This window comes from Gekko japonicus, unplaced genomic scaffold (assembly GCF_001447785.1).
Source record: "Gekko japonicus isolate JY-2015 unplaced genomic scaffold, Gekko_japonicus_V1.1 scaffold890, whole genome shotgun sequence".
Taxonomy (NCBI): domain Eukaryota; kingdom Metazoa; phylum Chordata; class Lepidosauria; order Squamata; family Gekkonidae; genus Gekko; species Gekko japonicus.
The window spans coordinates 681,143-700,987 of NW_015167565.1; the positions used below are offsets into that span (position 1 = coordinate 681,143).

At 49.2% G+C, this 19,845-nt stretch overlaps 1 protein-coding gene across 1 annotated transcript in view; it reads left to right on the forward strand.

Moving 5' to 3' along the window:
- The window catches only part of FBXO18 (F-box protein, helicase, 18), a 60,875-nt gene extending 41,524 nt beyond the window's left edge, over window positions 1-19,351 (forward strand). The window contains exons 14-21 of the mRNA XM_015413816.1: window positions 1,722-1,821; window positions 1,916-2,040; window positions 6,715-6,775; window positions 7,921-8,115; window positions 11,151-11,276; window positions 12,838-12,944; window positions 14,420-14,551; window positions 18,614-19,351. Coding sequence (XP_015269302.1) covers window positions 1,722-1,821; window positions 1,916-2,040; window positions 6,715-6,775; window positions 7,921-8,115; window positions 11,151-11,276; window positions 12,838-12,944; window positions 14,420-14,551; window positions 18,614-18,787 — 1,020 coding nt within the window. The 3' untranslated portion in view covers window positions 18,788-19,351. The remainder of the gene's footprint in view (window positions 1-1,721; window positions 1,822-1,915; window positions 2,041-6,714; window positions 6,776-7,920; window positions 8,116-11,150; window positions 11,277-12,837; window positions 12,945-14,419; window positions 14,552-18,613) is intronic.
- The last annotated feature ends 494 nt before the right edge of the window (window positions 19,352-19,845 follow it).

A 19,845-nucleotide genomic window follows, 5' to 3' on the forward strand; every position in this document is an offset into this window, starting at 1 on the left:
TTGAGGACTGCCCTTGAGAGTACAGCTCTGAGAGAACTTGTGACTGACCCAAGGTCACACCAGCAGCTGCATATGGAGGAGGTTTGGGGAATCCAACCCGGTTCTCCCAGATTAGAGTCCGCGCACTTAACCACTACACCAAACTGGCTCTAAGTCTCAGAGCGGCTTACAGTCTCCTTTTTATCATATGGCATTGTGTGAAGTATAGCCAGGAGATCCTAGGATTGTCTGGCAGCCGGAAGTTTAGTGTTACGTACCACTCTTTAGTGTTACGTACCACTAGGTGGCTAGCGAGACTTGTTTGTTAGGCAAGAGACATTTCAGAGGTGGTTTGGTGTAGCGGTTAAGAGCGCAGACTCTAATCTGGGAGAACCGGCTTTGATTACCCACTCCTCCACATGCAGCCAGCTGGGTAACCTTGGGTCAGTCACAAGGTCCTCTCAGAGCTGTTCTCTCAAGAGCAGTCCTCGAAAGAGCTTTCTCAGCCCCACCTACCTCACAGGGCGTCTGTTGTGGGGAGGGGAAGGAGATTGCAAGCCAATGTCTTCTCTCTTCTTCGCCATTGCCTGCCTCTGTGTTGTTGTACATATTAGATTCCATGTCAAAAATGAAGTCAAATGAGGAGGAAGTTCTTGTATTTTATTGTAATGAAATATGGAAAACAGTTAGGCCAAAGGACCCACCAAAACTGATTGATTTCTTCTCAGCATAATCAGGAAACATGCCTCAATTAATACGAAAACAATTAGACCAAATAGTTAACCAAAAATGGACAACTTTCTTCTTTTTCTTCTTCATCTTCCTCTTGAGCATATTTTGAACATATTCAGGAAATACATAAAGTTAAATACTTAAAATGACATCATCATACCATCATCATGGGAATAATATTCAAAAGGCATAATTGGTTACAAAAAACGTAAACAACATTTACATAAAAATCTCCTTATTGGTCAAATGTAAGAAAGATGTGTCTATGCAATAGCGTCACATATTTACTTGACATGACCTAAGGCATAGCCTTTCTAACATCCTAATAAAATATTACTTAAAGAATAAATCTATAAAAACCAGAGAAATATGAATATGAGCAATCAAGAAGAAGAAACCTATATAAAAAAATCTTTATATCCCCATTCATACTACAGTGTCACGGCCCTGGTATTCCTTGGAGGTTTCCCTTCCAGTCCTAGCCACAGCCAGCCTGCTTAGCTTCTGAGATCTGACGGAATTGGGCCAGCCTGGGCTGTCCAGCTCAGGTCGGGGGGGGTGTTGAGAGGGGGACGGAGGTTTTGTTCAGTACTACAGTGTATTTTAGGAGCTGCGGTGGCTCAAGGGGTTAAGACGCTGAACTGCAGGCTGTGGAAGGTCGGTAGTTCGGCAGTTCGAGACCTGAGTGTGCCGCATGACGGAGTGAGCTCCTGTCTCTAGTTCCAGCTCCTGCCAACCTAGCAGTTCGAAAGCAAGACATTGCAAGTAGATAAATAGGTACCACTTCGGTGGGAAGGGAACAGCGTTCCGTGCGCCTTGGTGTTTGGTCATGCCGGCCACATGACCACTGAAACGTCTTCGGACAGCGCTGGCTCTTCGGCTTTAAAACGGAGATGAGCACCGCAACCCTAGAGTCGCTCGACTGGCTTTCGAGCAAGGGAACCTTTACTTTTTTACAGTGTATTTTAGAATTTTTTCCCCCCTTCCCCTTGTTTGCTCCTCTTCTGTAGAGTTTCCGATTTGGCCCTGAGATCGCGTACGTCGGAGCTTCCATTCTAGACATCTGCAAGAAGGTTCGAAACAAGACCCTGGTGGGGGGCACTCAAGAGGGTGAGCTCTTTAAGCCGGTTCTCACATTTGGGAAGGGTGTGTCTGTCTGTCTGCTTTCTCTGGATTCAGCCTGGCTTTGCTGCACTTTCGCCAGGTGACGTCACCGGGGAAGAGCCAAGAGGGAAGTTAGCCATCCTTTGCCGGAGCAACCAGATGATCTTTGATTCTGCCGTGCACCTCACTAGAAAAGATCCGCCGGCTCAAATACACCTGATCGGGGTAAGAGGGCCCCGAGGGGCCACCAAGACCGAAAACGAAGGAAGTCTGTTGGAGCTGAAAGGGCCCAAACGGATATTTCGGCCGCCGCTGGGACAATTTGGAGGCATCATCACCGTATTCTGTGTGGAGAGAGAGGTTAGGGTGTTGGAAGAGGATCTGGGGGAGCTGAGTTCAAATCCTGGCTCTGCGGTAGAATCTTGCTGGATGACCTTGAGTGAGTCACACACTCTCGGCCTGACCTACCTCATAAGGTTGTTGTGAGGATAAAATGGAGGAAAGGAGAAGGATGGGAGCTACTTTGGGTCTTCATTGTATAAAGGAAGTAAATAAATATTCCAGCCCCCAAGCGTTTCCACTCCTCTCCAGGCCTGAGCTCTGAAAACAAAACAAATTTTGCAAGTGGGCGGCAGTAGCTGCCTGTGTACAGGACTGATTGACCAGCATGCGTGATGTCTCCCATCTAACCACTGCCTCTGCTTGCCTGCTCACTCATTTGCTTGGAAGGGTGGTTGCTGACAAAGTGGATGGTGCCTGGCTCTTGCCCTGGGAGGCACAGATGGGGCTGGGGATGCAGAAGAAAAAGTAGAAGAAGAGATTGGATTTATACCCCGCCCTTCACTTGGAGTCTCAGAGCAGCTTACAGACTCCTTTCCCTTCTCCTCCCCACAACAGACACCCTGTGAGGTAGGCGGGACTGAGAGAGCTCTGACAGAACTGCTTCTGAGAGAACAGCTCTGAGAAAACATGTGACTGACCCAAGGTCACACCAGCAGCTGCATGTGGGGGAGTGGGGAATCAAACCCGGTCCTCTCAGATTAGAGTCCACGCACTTAACCACTACACCACTACACCAAACTAGCTGCCCGTGCACAGGACTGATTGGCCAGCACCCATGCTGTCTCCATCTAACCACTGCCACTGCTTGCCTGCTCACTCATTTGCTTGGAAGGGTGGTTGCTGGCACAGCAGACGGTGACTGGCTCTTGTGCTGGAAGGCACAGGTGGGGCTGGGGGCAGAGAAGAAGAGACTGCCCTTCACTTGGAGGCGCGGAGTGGCTTACAAACTCCTTTCCCTTCCCCTCCCCACAACAGACACCCTGTGAGGTAGGTGGGGCTGAGAGAGCTCTTTCCAGGACTGCCGTTGAGAGAACAGCTCTGAGAGAACATGTGACTGACCCAAGGTCACACCAGCAGTTACATATGGAGGAGGAGTGGGGAATCAAACTCGGTTCTCCCAGATTAGAGTCTGCGCTTCTAACCACGACACTAAACTGGCTCGCTTAAGCAGTTTGAGGGGGTTAAGCAGTTTGTGGTTAAGAACATAAGAACATGAGAGAAGCCCATGTTGGATCAGGCCAGTGGTCCATCCAGTGACCCATCCAGTCACACCCCAAGTCTCGAGGGGTCCGGCCCAGAGCGGCTCCCGCCCCGCTCAGCTGCCCTGTGAAGCAGCCTAGCCAAGTGGAACTTCCCCCGCGGCCCCTGCCGCTGGCCACCATGACCTGCAAAATTGTCGAGGCTGGGGGGGGCGGCGGCGGAGGGGGGCGGCCAGCTGGGAGGGATGTACAGTTACTCAATATAGAGAAAGGACTAACAATGTTTGTAGGGGATAGGGAAGACAACATATATTCATTTTTAATTGCAAGCGCCGTCACTGCCCAGTGTAGACGTCTTCTGGCTTGGCTCCGTCGATTTCCGCATGGCTGCTTGTTGGCCAGGCTTCAGGACCCGTATGTCAGTTTCCACACTGCCACCGCCTGGCCGGAACATCCACTGCAGGGATTCTTTTATAGCCGAGAAGCTATTTCGCCTTCCAAGCCTCGACCGTCAGGACGTCCGACCGTCAGCTAACACCCTCCCACAAGGGAGATTGGCGTGCCCACCCTCTCTAAGGAGTGGTTCCCATTTTATCTACTTTTTCAGTGTAGCTCCAGATAGGCACCCATGTTAGCCTGTCTGTAGCAGTAGAAAAGGGCCAGCGTCCAGCCGCACCTTAAAGACTGACAACATTTGTGGCAGGGGAGGAGCTTTCGGGAGTCACTGCTTTCTTCCTCAGACACAACGATGATGTCTGCTTGAACGTGTGCAAGTTTCTTTGCATGGTTGATGTGTTTCCATTCTGTGCTGCTAAATGTGGTGCCTTCCATGGAGATAGATCAAGACATGATCAAGGTTTATAAGATTGTGCATGGGACAGAGTAGGTTGAGAAAGAAGTCCCTTTCTCCCTTTCTCACAAGACAAGAACTCATGGGCACTCCATGAAATTGCTGAGCGGTCGGGTTAGAACAGATAAAAAGAAGTCCTTCTTCACCCAAAGAGTGATTGACACGTGGAATTCACTGCCACAGGAAGTGGTGGCGGCTACAAGCATGGACGGCTTCAAAAGGGAATTAGATAAGCATATGGAGCAGAGGTCCATCAGTGGCTATTAGCCACAAGGTATAGATAGGGACTCTGGGGCAAGTGATGCTCTGTATTCTTGGTGCCTGGAGGGGGGTCAACAGTGGGAGGGCTTCTAGTGTCCTGGCCCCACTGCTGGACCTCCTGAGGGCACCTGGTATTTCTGGCCACTGTGTGACAGAGTGTTGGACTAGATGGGCCATTGGCCTGATCCAAGATTGGCTTCTCTCATGTTCTTATGTTCATTTTTTGTTTGTTTGTTCAGTCTTGCCATCTAATTTTTGACCACGTCAAGCTTACCTTGATTCATAGATCTTACATTCCAGTTTCTTATGCAGTATTATTCTCTACAGCATCGGACTTTCCTTTCACCATCAGACACATCCACAACTGAACGTCCTTTCGGCTTTGGCCCAGCCACTTCACTCTTTCTGGGGTTACTTGTACTTGCCCTCTGCTCTTCCCCAGTAGCATATTGGACACCTTCCGACCTGAGGGGCTCATCTTCCGGCGTCATATCTTTTAGCCTTTTGATACTGTCCATGGGGTTTTCTTGGCAAAGATACAGGAGTGGGTTGCCATTTCCTTCTCCAGGGGATCACGCTTGGTCTGAATTCTCTGCTGTGGCCTGTCCGTCTTGGGTGGCCCTCCACAGCATAGCCCACAGCCTTATCGAGCCACGCAAGCCCCCTCGCCACGACAAGGCAGTGATCCATGAGGGGGCTTATGTTCATTAGTGGCTATTAGCCACAAGGTATAGATAGGAACTCACAGTCTGGGGCAAATGATGCTCTGTCTTCTTCGTGCTTGGACTGGATGAGCCATTGGCCTGATCCAACATGGGCTTCTCTTATGTTCTTATGGGCGGCCCTGTTTGTCTGTAGCAGCAGCAAAGAGCCAGAGTCCAGGAGCACCTGAAAGACTGGCAAAACTTGTGGCAGGGGAGGTGCTTTCCCGAGTCACTGCGCACATCATCAGATTATCTGAAGAAGTGAGCAGTGACTCAGGAAAGCGCCTCCCCTGCCACAGATTTTGCCAGTCTTGAAGTTGCTCCTGGACTCTTGCTTTTTCCTACATGCGAAATTGAGTTGTTCAGGAGGGCTTTTTGTGTGAAGGTAGGCAGGGCTCTGCTCTAACAGAGTGGTTCAAGAAGGTAGTATATGAAGCGAACGTACGAAGCTAGAACAGATTACCTGTTTGTGGCACATATTACCCTGCTGTAACTGCGCCATTTTCTTTGGATGTAATGCTGTCTTTCTGCAGTGTACCTCTACTGTGTATCGTGTCTGATACGTTGTGCTGATGCAGGTTTCTCGATATCTCAGCATTTTGATGGCATGGATTTACAGTGCCTCATCCGCTTTGACAGGGGCCGCGGTGGCTCAAGTGGTTAAGACGCTGAGCTGCAGAGCAGAAGGTCGGTAGTTCGGCAGTTCGAGACCCGAGTGCCGCGTGACGGAGTGAGCTCCCATCTCTGGCCCCAGCTCCTGCCAACCTAGCAGTTCGAAAGCAAGAAGTTGCAAGTAGATAAATAGGGGCCCCTTCGGTGGGGAGGCGACAGCGTTCCGTGCGCCTCGGCGTTTAGTCACACCGGCCACATGGCCACGGAAACGTCTTCGGACAGCGCTGGCTCTTTGGCTTGGAAACGGAGATGAGCGCCGCATCCCTAGAGTCGGATTCGACTGGCTTTCGAGCAAGGGAAAACCTTTACCTGATCTGCTTTGAGTCACAGTAAGAACGTTAGATTTGAGTCCGGGACCACCTTAGAGAGCAACAAGATTTTTTGGGGGTATGAGCTTTTGAGAGTCAGAGCTCACTTCGTCAGATGCAAGAGCTTTGACTCTCAAAAGCTCCTACCTCAAAAATCTTGTGGGTCTCGAAGATGCTCCCGGACTCAAATGTAGATGCTCTACTGAAGACCAACCCGGCTACCCTCTGAAATATCAGCGAGAAAGGGAGACCATAAAAGCAGTGTAAGAAAATAAATACAAGTGTTAGGCTGTCAATAACGTTTACTGCTGTAAAATTCAGGTGTGTTTCTCCCTCCCTCTCCCTCTCTCCCTCCCTCTCTCCCTCCCTCTCCCTTTCTCTCTCTCTCTCCCTCCCTCTCTCTCTCTCCCTCCCCCTCCCTCCCTCCCTCCCTCCAGGACATTTACATAGTTGAGGCCTTCTCAGGAAGCAGTTTGTCTGGAAATTCCAACTAAAGCTGCATGAACCGTCCCCCCCCCTCTCTCCCTCTCCCTCTCCCTCCCTCTCTCCCTCTGTTTTGTTAGGGTCTTGAAGCCTTCCGCCTGGATCAGATTCGGGATATCTGGTACCTCCTCCATCCCAAACGTGAGTATCCCCCAGATTTGGTGTTCATGAGGGACGGTTGCAGCATCCCACTTTCTTTCTGGATTCCCAGCGAGCCAGCGTGGCATGGTGGCTAAGAGCGACAGGCTCTAATCTGGAGAACCAGGTTCGATTCTGCACTCTCCGCATGAAGCCACCTGGGTGACCTTGGGCCAGTCTCAAGTTCTCTCAGTGGAGCCCGGGGTTGGGAGGGACCATAAGCTCGTAGAGTCCACCCTCCAAAGCACCCTGTGAGATCCTTGCTTATTGGGGAGACTATTTCTCCTTTAAAACACACTCTGTGCACATGATCTTAGTAGATTTCTGCTGCCACCAGGAATTTAAAAATTCCAAATCTCTCTAATTTGGTAGAATGACCTAGTGCCTGGGCATTTCAGAGGACTATGTGGCCCTGAGGAAGGACTGTACTGATTTCTGGGATAAGTTTAAACAAATAATGATTTATTTATAAAAGAACAAAATAGGTTTCTTGGCATTTTGAACTGTTGTTGAAGAAAGAAAATATAATTGACAAAGCTTGGCGTCACACACAGTCTCTCAAACACCAAAACTCAGCTCTGACAGGCTAAACTCTGTTCCTCATATAGCCACACAGGCTAAACTCTTTGTCTTAGCCACACAGGCTAGACTCTGCCTCTCTCAGCCATTCATGCTAGATTCAAACTTCTTCTGCCATACAGGTGAAAAACAAACATTCTCCATTCTTGTCTCTTCTGGAACACAGAATCGCCTCAGAGACACCCCTCCTCTCACATTCTCAGTCATCAGCCAATCACACCACACTTATTTCCCTCTATCACTCTCCTTACATTTCTGCGGTCAAACTAAACATTTAAAGAAACGCATACACCAAAACATGAAATCATTACACAGCTGTGTATCCCTTCAAGCAGAGTGGGGTGCTGTAGTTGACTAATTCCCACACTGAGCAAGGGGGTTGGAGTGGGTGACCTCTAGGATCCCTTCTAGTTTGGTGTCAAGAAACTGGTCTCCTTTAAGAGTTTCTTTCTGCCTAAGTGCTAGCTTTCTTGACTATAGAAGTCACAGCTTCCATTTTCCGGGGCATCCCCGTGTTCTTGGCGACAGGCAGTGCCATGTTCATTCGGTCCCCCATTGTGTGTCCTCAGTGAAGTTCGAGGTGAAGGACCCTTTCGTGAGACGGTGGCTGGGGAAAGGCTACCTGGCTTTAAGGGACTACGCCATGCGTGCAGAAGATAAACAGCTGGAGATCAAGATCGCGATTGTGGAGAAATACTCTCCCTCCTTCCCTCTGCTGTTGGACAGGATATCGCAGTGCCACACGCCCACGCCTGAGGCCGCAGGTAAAAGAGAGCGTGACTTTGGTCAGAGGGGTGGGACGAGGGCCCCCTTTGGGGACTCTGAAAGAGGAATTCTGCCCATGGCCACCTCTTCAAGGCCATTCCCCTTTTCTGTCTGTGTTCTAGTAACTATCTCCTCCGTGAGCGATTAAGATATGGGACATTGTCCATGTTGCCCTTTGTGGTTGCATTCCAACAGATTAAAAACAGGTTGCTAGACTCGGAGCGCCAAAATTTATATAGTTTAGCCAATAAAACCTGCTCCTCTCTGCAGGTCCCTCAACAACGTAGGGCGTTCAACCTGGCCAGATGCAATGCCATGCCGTCCGCCATCTTATCCGGCAGATTCAACAAGGTTTCTCATCTGGCCAGAGACTGCCCATGCAGGAAGAAATGCGTGGAATCTGTCACTCATGTTCTCCTGCATTGTAACCTGTATATGGACTTAAGGATGGGAAAGAGCAGGTAGAGAAAGAGGTACTTTTCTCCCTTTCTCACAATACAAGAACTTTTAGGCACTCCATGAAACTGCTGAGCGGTCGGGTTAGAACGGATAAAAGGAAGTCCTTCTTCACCCAAAGAGTGATGAACACATGGAATTCACTGCCACAGGAGGTGGTGGCAGCTACAAGCATGGACGGCTTCAAAAGGGAATTAGATAAGCATCTGGAGCAGAGGTCCATCAGTGGCTATTAGCCACAAGGTATAGATAGGGGCTCTGGGGCAAGTGATGCTCTGTCTTCTTGGTGCTTGGGGGGGGGGTCAACAGTGGGGGGGCTTCTAATGTCCTGGCCCCACTGGTGGACCTCCTGATGGCACTGGTATTTCTGGCCACTGTGTGACACAGAGTGTTGGACTGGATGGGCCTTTGGCCTGATCCAACATTGGCGTCTCTTATGTTCTTATTTTCTTAAGGATTACATATTTACACTCTCTTTTAACCAGTATGGGTGCTTGCTCTGATGCACTTAAGGTGAATAGACTTTTAAGAGATCTCTGCCCGGACACTACAGAGAAGGTGGCTAAGTTTCTCTGCTTGGCTTTAAAGCTGCGCCAAATTCTTATATATGTGCTTTTAACTGGTTTTAAAATGTATAAATGGTTCTGATAATTTATGCCAGTAAAGGCTGACTTGACTTGGCTTGAAGATGTGGAACACGCTGCCTCAGGATGTAGTGATGGCCACAGGAATAAGCATCCTTAAAAGGGGGATTAGAGAAGGGCTCCCTGACTTTTTTGAGCCCGTGGGCAGATTTGGAAATCCGACACGGCATGGCGGGCACCGCAATGAAATGGTTGCCACAAAATGGCTGCTGCGGGAGGCGGAGCCAGCCACAAAGCGATGGCCACAGCTTAACCTCAGTAACACAGTGTAGATCTTGTGCTGTGGGGGCAGTTGCTGCCAAAGTGACATGTAAAAAAAAAAAAGCACAACCAATCAGAAGCCTTGCTGAGCGGAAGCACTACCTGGCCCCACCCACTTTCTCAACAACACTGGTCAGGCACCAGGAAAGGTGTGGGCGGTTGCCATGGCGCCCACAGGCACCATGCTGGAGACCCCTGGATTAGACTGATCCATGGAGGAGAGGTCTATCAGTGACTAGTAGCCATGGTGACTGAAGGGGAACATCCACATTCAGAGGCAGTGATCCTCAATCCCAGAGCCAGGAGGCAACCTCAGGGGAAGGCCTCATTCTCTCTGCCCTGTTGTTGGCCGTCCAGAGGAACTGGTTGTCCACACTGTGAGACAGGATGCTGGACTAGATGGACCCTCACTGGTCTGATCCAGCAGGGCTCTTTTGATATTCTTATGAAGGCCTCGGCCTTTATGCCCTGTTGTTGGTCCTCCAGGGGACCTGGTTGGCCACTGAGTGAGACAGGATGGTGGACTGGATGGACCACTGGTCTGACCCAGTAGGGCTCTTCCAATGTTCTTGTGAAGGCCTCGGCCTCTCTGGCCTGTTGTTGGTCCTCCAGAGGTACTAGTTTGCCACTTTGTGAGACAGGATGCTGGACTAGATGGACCACTGGTCTGATCCAGCAGGGCTTTTGTTCTTATGAAGGCCTCAGCCTCTGTGCCCTGTTGTTGGAACTCCAGAGGAACTGGTTGGCCACTGTGTGAGACAGGATGCTGGACTGGATGGACCCTCACTGGTCTGATCCAGCAGGGCTCTTCCAATGTTCTTATGAAGGCCTCGGCCTCTATGCTCTGTTGTTGGTCCTCCAGAGGACCTGGTTGGCCACTGAGTGAGACAGGATGCTAGACTAGATGGACCACTGGTCTGATCCAGCAGGGCTCTTCTGTTCTTATGAAGGCCTCAGCCTCTGTGCCCTGTTTTTGGAACTCCAGAGGAACTGGTTGGCCACTGTGTGAGACAGGATGCTGGACAGGAAAGACCACTGGTCTGACCCATCAGGGCTTTTCTGATGTTCTTATGAAAACTTGGCCTTTATGCCCTGTTGGCCCTCCATAGTAACTAGTTGGCCACTGTGTGAGACAGAGGCTGGACTGAATGGACCCTCATTGGTCTGATCCAGCAGGGCTCTTCTGATGTTCTTATGAAGGCCTCGGCCTCTCTGCCCTGTTGTTGGCCCTCCATAGTGACTGGTTGGCCACTGTGTGAGACAGGATGCTGGACTGGATGGACCCTCACTGGTCTGATCCAGCAGGGCTCTTCCAATGTTCTTATGAAGGCCTCGGCCTCTATGCCCTGTTGTTGACCCTCCATAGTAACTGGTTGGACACCGAGTGAAACAGGATACTGGACTAGATGGACCATAGGTCTGATCCAACAGGGCTCTTCTGATGTCCTAGCTGTGCTGAATCAAAGAACCTGCCAATGGCTCATGAGCATGCCTCTAATGTCTGTTCATCTTCTGATTCTCCCACTGTGCCATGGTACCAGCATTGGCGGTGGTAGTCGTAATCAATAATTATAAGGCACTGAAAGTTGCTGCAGCTGTTTCTGTACAGACATAGCCCTTTTCAAGCTTCACGATTTGTTTCGTGGGCTTCATGTGTTTGGTTTACATTCTAGAGTTTGTCCTGGGGACCGTCCATAAGGCCAAAGGGCTTGAGTTTGACACCGTCCAAGTGGCCAATGACTTTGTGACCGTCCCTTTAGAGCGGCACAACCTCAGCAGGCTCCCAGCCTTCCATGTTGGTAAGTTAATCTTTCTTAAGTGTATCCCGTCCCCCCAGTCTGTGGAATCATTGAAGCTGCCCTAGTCAGACAGCCGGTCCTTGTAGCACGATACCGACTGGCAGCGTCTCTCCCGTGTGATCCTGAAAGTGGGGAGGCTGCCAGGAATCGAACCCTGGATCTTCTGTGTGGAAAGCGTGTGCTCAGTCCCTGAATCCTTAGCAGGAGAAAAGAGAAAAGAGCAAGAGTCCAGGGGCACCTTAAAGAGCCAGTTTGGTGTTGTGGTTAGGAGCCACGGACTCTGGGTGAGAACCGGGTTCGATTCCCCACTTCTCCACATGCAGCTGCCGGTGTGACCCTGGGTCAGTCACAAGTTCTGTCAGCGCTGTTCTCTCAAGGGCAGTCCTCGACAGAGCTCTCTCAGCCCCGCCTCCCTCACAGGGTGTCTGCTGTGGGGAGGGGGAGGGAAAGGAGACTGTAAGCCGCTCTGAGACTCCGAGAGAAGGGCGAGATGTAAATCCAATCCCCTGCTCTTCTTCCTCTCTTCCCCCTTCCTCCACATGCAGCTGCTGGTGTGACCCTGGGTCAGTCACAAGTTCTGTCAGAGCTGTTCTCTCAAGGGCAGTCCTCAAGAGAGCTCTCTCAGCCCCACCTCCCTCACAGGGTGTCTGTTGTGGGGAGGGGGAGGGAAAGGCGTTTGTCAGCCACTCTGAGTGAAGGGTGGGGGTATAAATCCAATCTCTTCTCTTCTTCTCTCTAAAGACTAACAAAATTTGTGGGAGGGCGGGAGCTTCCAGGAGTCGCTGTTCATTTCTGCAGATTCTTCAGTGACTCACGAAAGCTCCTCCCCTGCCATACATTTTGTTAGTCTTTAAGGTGCTCCTGGACTCCTCCTCTTTTTCTGCCGCCACAGAGAGACCCATCTTGAATTATCTACACTGAATTCTTCTCCATGTTCTGCTCCTCCTCCTGTTCCTCCTGAGAGCCAGTTTGGTGTCGTGGTTAAGTGCGTGGACTCTAATCTGGGAGAACCGGGTTTGATTCCCCACTCCTCCACTTGCACCTGCTGATGTGACCTTGGGTCAGTCACAAGCTCTGGCACAGCTGTCCTTGAAAAAGAGCAGTTTGTGTCAGATTTCTCTCAGCCCCACCCACCTCACAGGGTGTCTGTTGTGGGGAGGGGAAGGGAAAGGAGTTTGTAAGCCGCTCTGAGACACCTTTGGGTAGTGAAGGGCGGGGTATAAATCCAATCTCCTCCTCCTCCTCTTCTTCTTCTTCTTCTTCTTCTTCTTCTTCTTCTTCTTCTTCTTCTTCTTCTTCTTCTTCTTCTTCTTCTTCTTCTTCCTCTTCCTCTTCCTCTTCCTCTTCCTCTTCTTCCTCCTCTTCCTCTTCTCTTCCTCTTCTTCCTCCTCTTCCTCCTCTTCCTCCTCTTCCTCCTCTTCCTCCTCTTCCTCAAGAAGAATCAGTGGAGGAAGTAATTTCGCAGCCACCCCTTCCTAAGAAATACAGTGTTTTTTTCAGCCAGTCTTTCATTGTCCGGTCTACCCCCCAGTCCATCTGTCTGTCTTGAATCTCCCTGCAGACAGAATCCCTGCCGATGAATGGAATTTGCTCTACGTCGCGGTGACCCGTGCCAAGAGGCGTCTCGTCATGCCGCAGTTTCTGTGTCACCTCTTGACGTTGGCTGGGGTGAGTTAAAACCATCCCCCCACCCCTCCGGCTGCAACTCAGGAGGGTCTTTTGCGGACGTCACCAAAGTGACACTCGGAGGAGCTGATAAAATACGTGGCAGGGTATTTCCCGAATGCATTGGACTGCTACGCGGGCCCGTAGCCAGAATATTGTGGGTTGTGGAGCAATTTTCTGGCAGGGCCGAAGTCCTCAGTGCAGAAAGAAAAGCCATTTCATCAATAGAAAGCTGTTACCAGGATAGATCTCTAAATTGCAAGCTGTCAACCAGTTTAGAGGACAGTTCTCAGCTGCTGCAAGTTAATCGCTCCTGCCAGCCTAAGCAACACAGAGTTAGAAGGGACCCCAGAGGTCACTTACTCCAACCCCCTTGCTCAGTGCGAGAATTAGTCAACTACAGCACCCCGCTCTGCTTAAAGGATCTCACACCTTTAAAAAAGTTTTTAAATGATTGAAAAAGACATTGACAGGAGAAATTCTTGTGGGGCTGAGCCTTTAAGAAAGGGGGCAGAGCCCCCCAAAGCACCACTGTACTACGGGCCAGCAGGGCTCTTCTTAGGTTCTTATGAAAGCCTTGGCCTCTATGCCCTTTTGTTCACCCTCCAGAGGAACATAAGAACACAAGAGAAGCCAATGTTGGATCAGGTCAATGGCCCATCTAGTCCAACACTCTGGGTCACACAGTGGCCAAAAATACCAGGTGCCATCAGGAGGTCCACCAGTGGGGCCAGGACACTAGAAGCCCTCCCACTGTTGCCCCCCCCCCAGCTGCTGTGTGAGACAGGATGCTGGAGTAGATGGACCATTGCTCAGATCCAGCAGGGAGATCCAGCAGGGCTCTTCCGAAGTTCGGAAGGCCTCGGCCTCTCTGCCTTGTTGTTGGCCCTCCAGGGGAACTGGTTGGCCACTGTGTGAGGCAGGAGGCTGGACTAGATGGACCCTCACTGGTCTGATCCAGCAGGGCTCTTCTGATGTTCTTATGAAGGCCTCAGCCTCTCTGCCCTGTTCTTGGCCATCCAGAGGAACTGGTCGGCCCCTACATGAGACAGGATGCTGGACTAGAGAGCCAGTTTGGTGTTGTGGTTAAGTGCGGGGACTCTAATCTGGGAGAACCGGGTTTGATTCCCCACTCCTCCACTTGCACTTGGCTGGACGACCTTGGGCAAGCCATAGTTCTGATAAGAACTGTTCTCGAAAAAGAGCAGTTTCTGTTAGAGCTCTCTCAGCCCCACGTACCTCACAGGGTGTCTGTTGTGGGGAGGGGAAGGGGTAGGAGTTTGTGAGCCGCTCTAAGACACCTTTGGGTAGTGAAGGGCGGGGTATAAATCCAATCTCTTCTTCTTAGATGGACCGCCAGTTGGATCCAGCAGGGCTCTTCTGACAGTGTGTCTCTCCCCAAACCAAAGGGAGCTGCTGCTCAGAAACCACGGTCTCGTGTATTCCCCCCTCCCATCAATGTCTTGTCTCCTTTCCAGGAGTATTACTTAAGGCCAGAGCTGACCAGCGACATCTTCAAGGGGGAGCCAGTTCCGTGCTCTGTCCGGGGGTGCCACAATTCCATTCCTGCCGACTCTTTCCTGACCATGAAGAAGAGGCCGTTTGCTTACGTAGGTGTCCTGTTTGCTCAGCTGTGCACTTGAGAGATTGTTGCCGAGGGATTGTTGCTTATGTTCTTATGAGATTGTTACGTCCTTATGAGATTGTTGCTTATGTTCTTATGAGCAGCACCTTTCGTCGTCCCCCCCCCCACACACACACACACTGTCCCGTCCCACTGTTTGCTGAGCGTTGTATGTTATCCAGCCCTGCGGAACTGGAGCGGCCTGCCGTAGTTAATGATTGTAGGAGGACCTGCTTCCGAACTATTTTCTTGGCTCTGGTAGTCAACAGCGGCTCATACTTGCGTCTGTTCCAGCCTCTGTCATCCCTTTTGCTTTATTTATTTTATTGGGCGGGGCCATGGCTCAGTGGAAGGACCTCTGCTTTGCGATGCAGAAGGTCCCAGGTTCACTCCCTGGCGTCTCCAGTTAAAAGAGATCAGGTGATAGGTGATCGAATGCCAGGGGCATGACACAGAGGCAGGCAACAGCAAACCCCCTCTGAAACGTCTCTTGCGTCAAAAACAAGTCTAGCTCGCCACCTAGTGGCACATAACACTAAAAGAGCTGGAACTTCTGGCTGCCAGACAATCTTAGGATCACCTGGCTATACGACACACACTGGAGAAATCATGGCTGCACCAGTAGGCAGGAAAAAAACAAACCAGGTACAAGTAGAGATGTGAAGGCCCGGAAAAAAACCCGAAAAATTCGGGGGGGAAACGTTTTTTCCCCTGTTTTTTTCCTGAAGCCTTTTTTGTTTTTTTCCGAAAAATTGGAAAAGTTGAAAAAAGAAAAGCAAAAAAAATTGATTATGGAACGTTTTATTTTAACATGATGAATAAAATATTTTAAGACAAGGTGTTCAAATATTTTCCAAATCATTTCTAAAATATATATATATATGGTATCAGATTGATCTAATTTCTGTGCACTGAGGACAAGCAAGTCCTAGGTTACAAACTGAACTCTCCAATGCAAGAACAAGATGAATTTCTTCCTTTAGGAGGTGCGACTGTCAGAGGAAAATAAAAGTTTCCGTTTTGTTTTTGCATGTGGGTGGGTATTCTGTTTGTAATAATTGTTTGGATACACTATATTTTTAATATGCTAGTTGTGATAATTTCATGCCAAGTAAAAATGTCCATAGTCATATTTTATGTTCCTAAAGTAACAGAATGACTTTCAATCTGGAAAAGACAAAAGAAGTGCGAATGTGGCATTTTTCTCAATTTTTCCGAAAATGTTCGTTTCCCCCCGAAAAAAACTGGGGTTTTTTCCGAGCTTCAAAATTTTCGGAAATTTTACATCTCTAGGTACAAGGTGAGAACATTTATTGATGTGTTTTAGATCCCTACGCGTTTCGCTTTAGGCTTCATCGGGAGGTCTTCTGTGGAGTTTTTCAAGCTCCACCTTGAATAATGAAGGCAAAACTTGAAAAACTCTGTTGAAGATCCCCTGACGAAGCCTACAACGAAACACGTAGGGATCTAAAAAAAATTCAGTAAGTCTTCTCACATTGCACCCGATTTGTTTTTCTTCCTATACTACACGCACTTCCACACAATAATTAATTCATTCATTACTGCAAACCAACATGGTTACCCTCTGAAACTAGCCAGTTTGGTGTCGTGGTGAAGTGCGTGGACTCTAATCTGGGAGAACCGGGGTTTGATTCCCCACTCCTCCACTTGCAGCTGCTGGTGTGACCTTGGGTCAGTCACAAGTTCTCTCAGAGCTCATCTCTCAAGGGCAGTTCTCAGGAGAGCTCTCCCAGCCCCGCCTACCTCACAGGGTGTCTGTTTTAGGGAGGGGAAGGAGATGGTAAGCCGCTCTGAGGCTCCGAGTGAGGGGCAGGGTATAAATCCAGTCTCTTCTTCCATCTCGATTAGAAATGTCCCTGGAGAGATGGTATTCTGTGTACCTGGGCTAGGGTGGCCAGCCTTAGGTTGGCGAATACCTGGGGATTTGGGGGGTGGAGCCTAAAGAGGGCGGGGTTTGAGGAAAGGAGGGACTTCAAGGGGGTATCGTGCCATAGAGCCCGTCTCCCAAAGCAGCCATTTTCTCCAGGGGGAACCGATCTCTGTCGCCCAGAGACCACCCTGAGTTTGACAACCCTACTCCTCAAACAGCTTACATTAATCATGAAAGACAGGCCAAACAAGGAAAGTGGAATGAAGATAAGCTTGAAGTTGGAATTTATATCTAAATTGGGCTAGTCTGATCTTCCCTTGCCGTTAGTCTGTCTCAGACAAAAGGGATGGAGTTATCCTACAGTCCTTATTCCTTTGACAGGCAACAGAGGCCATAGTATCATGGAGCCAGTTTGGTGTAGTGGTTGAGTGCGTGGACGCTAATCTGGGAGAATCGGGTTTGATTCCCCACTCCTCCACTTGCACCTGGCTGGATGACCTTGGGCAAGCCGTAGTTCTGATAGTCTTAAAGGTGCCACTGGACTGTTTTGAATTGCTAGCTATTGGGGGAAGGGGGGAACGTGCAGATCTGTCCTTGCAGAGGAGGGAGAGCTTGTCCCTGAATAAAACTTGGCCTTAAAGGTGCCACTGGACTGTTTTGGACGGGGGCCTGGGGGGAGGCTCTGCAACTTACCTGGCTGCTTCTTGCTCTGACTGAGGGCTGCTGGAAGCAGCGGGCGGGGCTTTTTGCATGTGCCCGCCCCCTGGGCTCTTTACTGCCGGAGCTCCGCTCCTGTGCGCTCCCGCAGGAAATGACCCCTGCATTTAGTAAAGATCCTTTTGTATAATAAGTCAACTTTGCAAAATAACAAGAAACTGTCCCATCTTACTCTCAATACAACTTTACACAATTACAAAGAAAGTCGATCATATGCAATAAGCTCAAGTGGTTCTTTTTTTTTTTTTGCTGGCTGAAACGCTGGTTCTGCCGGCTGAAATGCTCTCCATGAAACGCTGCAAAAATATTTATAGGGGTAGCACCTGTCCAGTCCAGAATATAGGAGGCCTGTGCACCTAATTAAAAGGAGAAGACTGGCTTGCTCCTAATACTAACACTCGAAATGGAACCCCAAGTAAGTTCTAAAAAAACTAAACCACTTCAGCTAAGAATGTATAAATCAAGAAGATAAAATAAGAAGAATATTCCATTCAGCTGCATGCTTCTTTTCATTTTAAATGCCGTGGATTTTTTCCCCTAGGATCAAGTGCAGAAAATAAAGAAGATTTTAAGCATTGGTTTACTATCGACAGACATTGAACTATGTCAAGAGGCTGATAACATGCTATACAGTGGGATTGCTCCTGAGGAAGATTGGGATGAAATGAGTGTATATCCGGGTGCTTGTTGAGTATGATGGACTTTCCTTGTAATTGTGAAAAGTTGTATTGAGAGTGAGATGGACTGTTCCTTGTTATTTTTGCAAAGTTGACTTATTATACAAAATGATCTTTACTAAATGTCCTAGTCCAGTGATGGCGAACCTTTTAGAGACCAAACTGCGACCCAAAACCCACTTATTTATCGCAAAGTGCCAACATGGCAATTTAACCTGAATACTGAGGTTTTACTTTAGAAAAAACAACTCATACATTAACTTAAGATAATCCAAACAAAGTAAGGAAAGCAATCCCAAATGCTTTTACTTACTTAAAATTATTTGGCAGAGAATTCGACACTTTAATGATGGTCTGGGCCTGGCTGGGGCGATGGCACGTGTGCCCACAAAGAGGGCTCTGAGTTGGCACCTGTGCCATAGGTTCGCCACCACTGTCCTAGTCATTCATCCAGGGCTCATTTTGTAGCAGGAATTCCTTTGCATATTAGGCCACACACCCCCAATGTAGCCAATCCTCCAAGAGCTTACAGAGCTCTTTTCACAGGGGCTACCGTAAGCTCTTGTAGGATTGGCGACTTTAGGAGTGTGTTGCCTAATATGCAAAGGTGTTCCTGCTACAAAAAGAGCCCTGCAGTGTCCCAGTGTTTGTTATTTGTTGTATTTACCACCTGGATATTGGCAACCCTAACACAGGCACATGTGTTCCTGATCAGTAAAGACGCATCAGGGGTCATTGTCTCTCTAAACTTCTTTCCCAACAGAGCGACGGCGCCAAAGACCCCGGGGGCTACCTCTGCCACAGCTGCGTGGAACGGCGCCTCGGCCCTCTGACATGGCTGACGGTTTCTCCGGAAGTGGTGGAGACGCTGGAATCCGCGGAGGAGGTCATCGCCCTCCCGCAGAACTACCAAAACCTCTTGTTGCACCTGGCTTGAATCTGGAAACGCTTCGCCAGGATGCCCTGTTGTCGAAGGAGAGGGGGAGGAAAGTCCGCCGATAAGAACGACTCTTCCGTAGCGGCGTCGACGTTGGAGCGCTCGCCTTCGGAGAACTTGGCGCCTTCCATCCGGGCCCAGAGAACCGGAACGAAAGAGTGGCCTGGAGGGAGTGGACTGCGGTTACGTTTTCAGCACGGGAGGGAGCAAGGCCGTCTGCAGCACTCGGGGGTTTGGAACGTTTCTTTCGGCCTCTCCCCATCCCCGGAAACTGTTGCTAGAGATGCCGCTGAATTCTGTTTGTACCTGACCCTACGTACTATATCAGAAAGCTCTGCCTTTTATAACATGGTGGGGGCTTGCCAGGGAAAAGCGAGTCAGGTTAGCGCAAACCACAGCTGAGGTGGCGCTCAGTTCCGGTTCGTGGGGATTGGGACGGTGCGTGTGCTTGAGTGCGCAATTCACAGTGAGAAGGATTGCTGGTTCCTGCCAAGGAAGGCCTCTTCTGGTAACTTCCATACCAACTAGAGATGTAAAGATCCGGGGGGAAACCGGAAAAATTTGGGGGGGAAACTGGTTTTTCCCCATTTTTTTCCTGAAGCCTTTTTAATTTTTTTCTGAAAAATTGGCAAAAATTGAAAAAAGAAAAAAAAAAGATTATGGAACATTTTATTTTAACATGGTGAATAAAATATTTAAAGACAAAGTGTTCAGGTATTTTCCAAATCATTTCTAAAAAATACGTATGGTCTCAGATTGATCCAATTTCTGTGCACTGAGGACAAGCAAGTCCTGGGTTACAAACTGAACTCTCCAATGCAAGAACAAGATGCATTTCTTCCTTTAGGGGGTGCTGTTGTCACAAGAAAAGAAAAAGGTTTCAGGGTTTTGTTTTTGCATGTTTGGATACACTATATTTTTTATATGCTAGTTGTGATAATTTCATGCCAAGTAAAAATGTCCATAGTCATATTTTATGTTCCTAAAGTAACAGAATCACTTTCAATCTGGAAAAGAAAAAAGAAGTGCTAATGTAGCTTTTTTTTCCCAATTTTCCC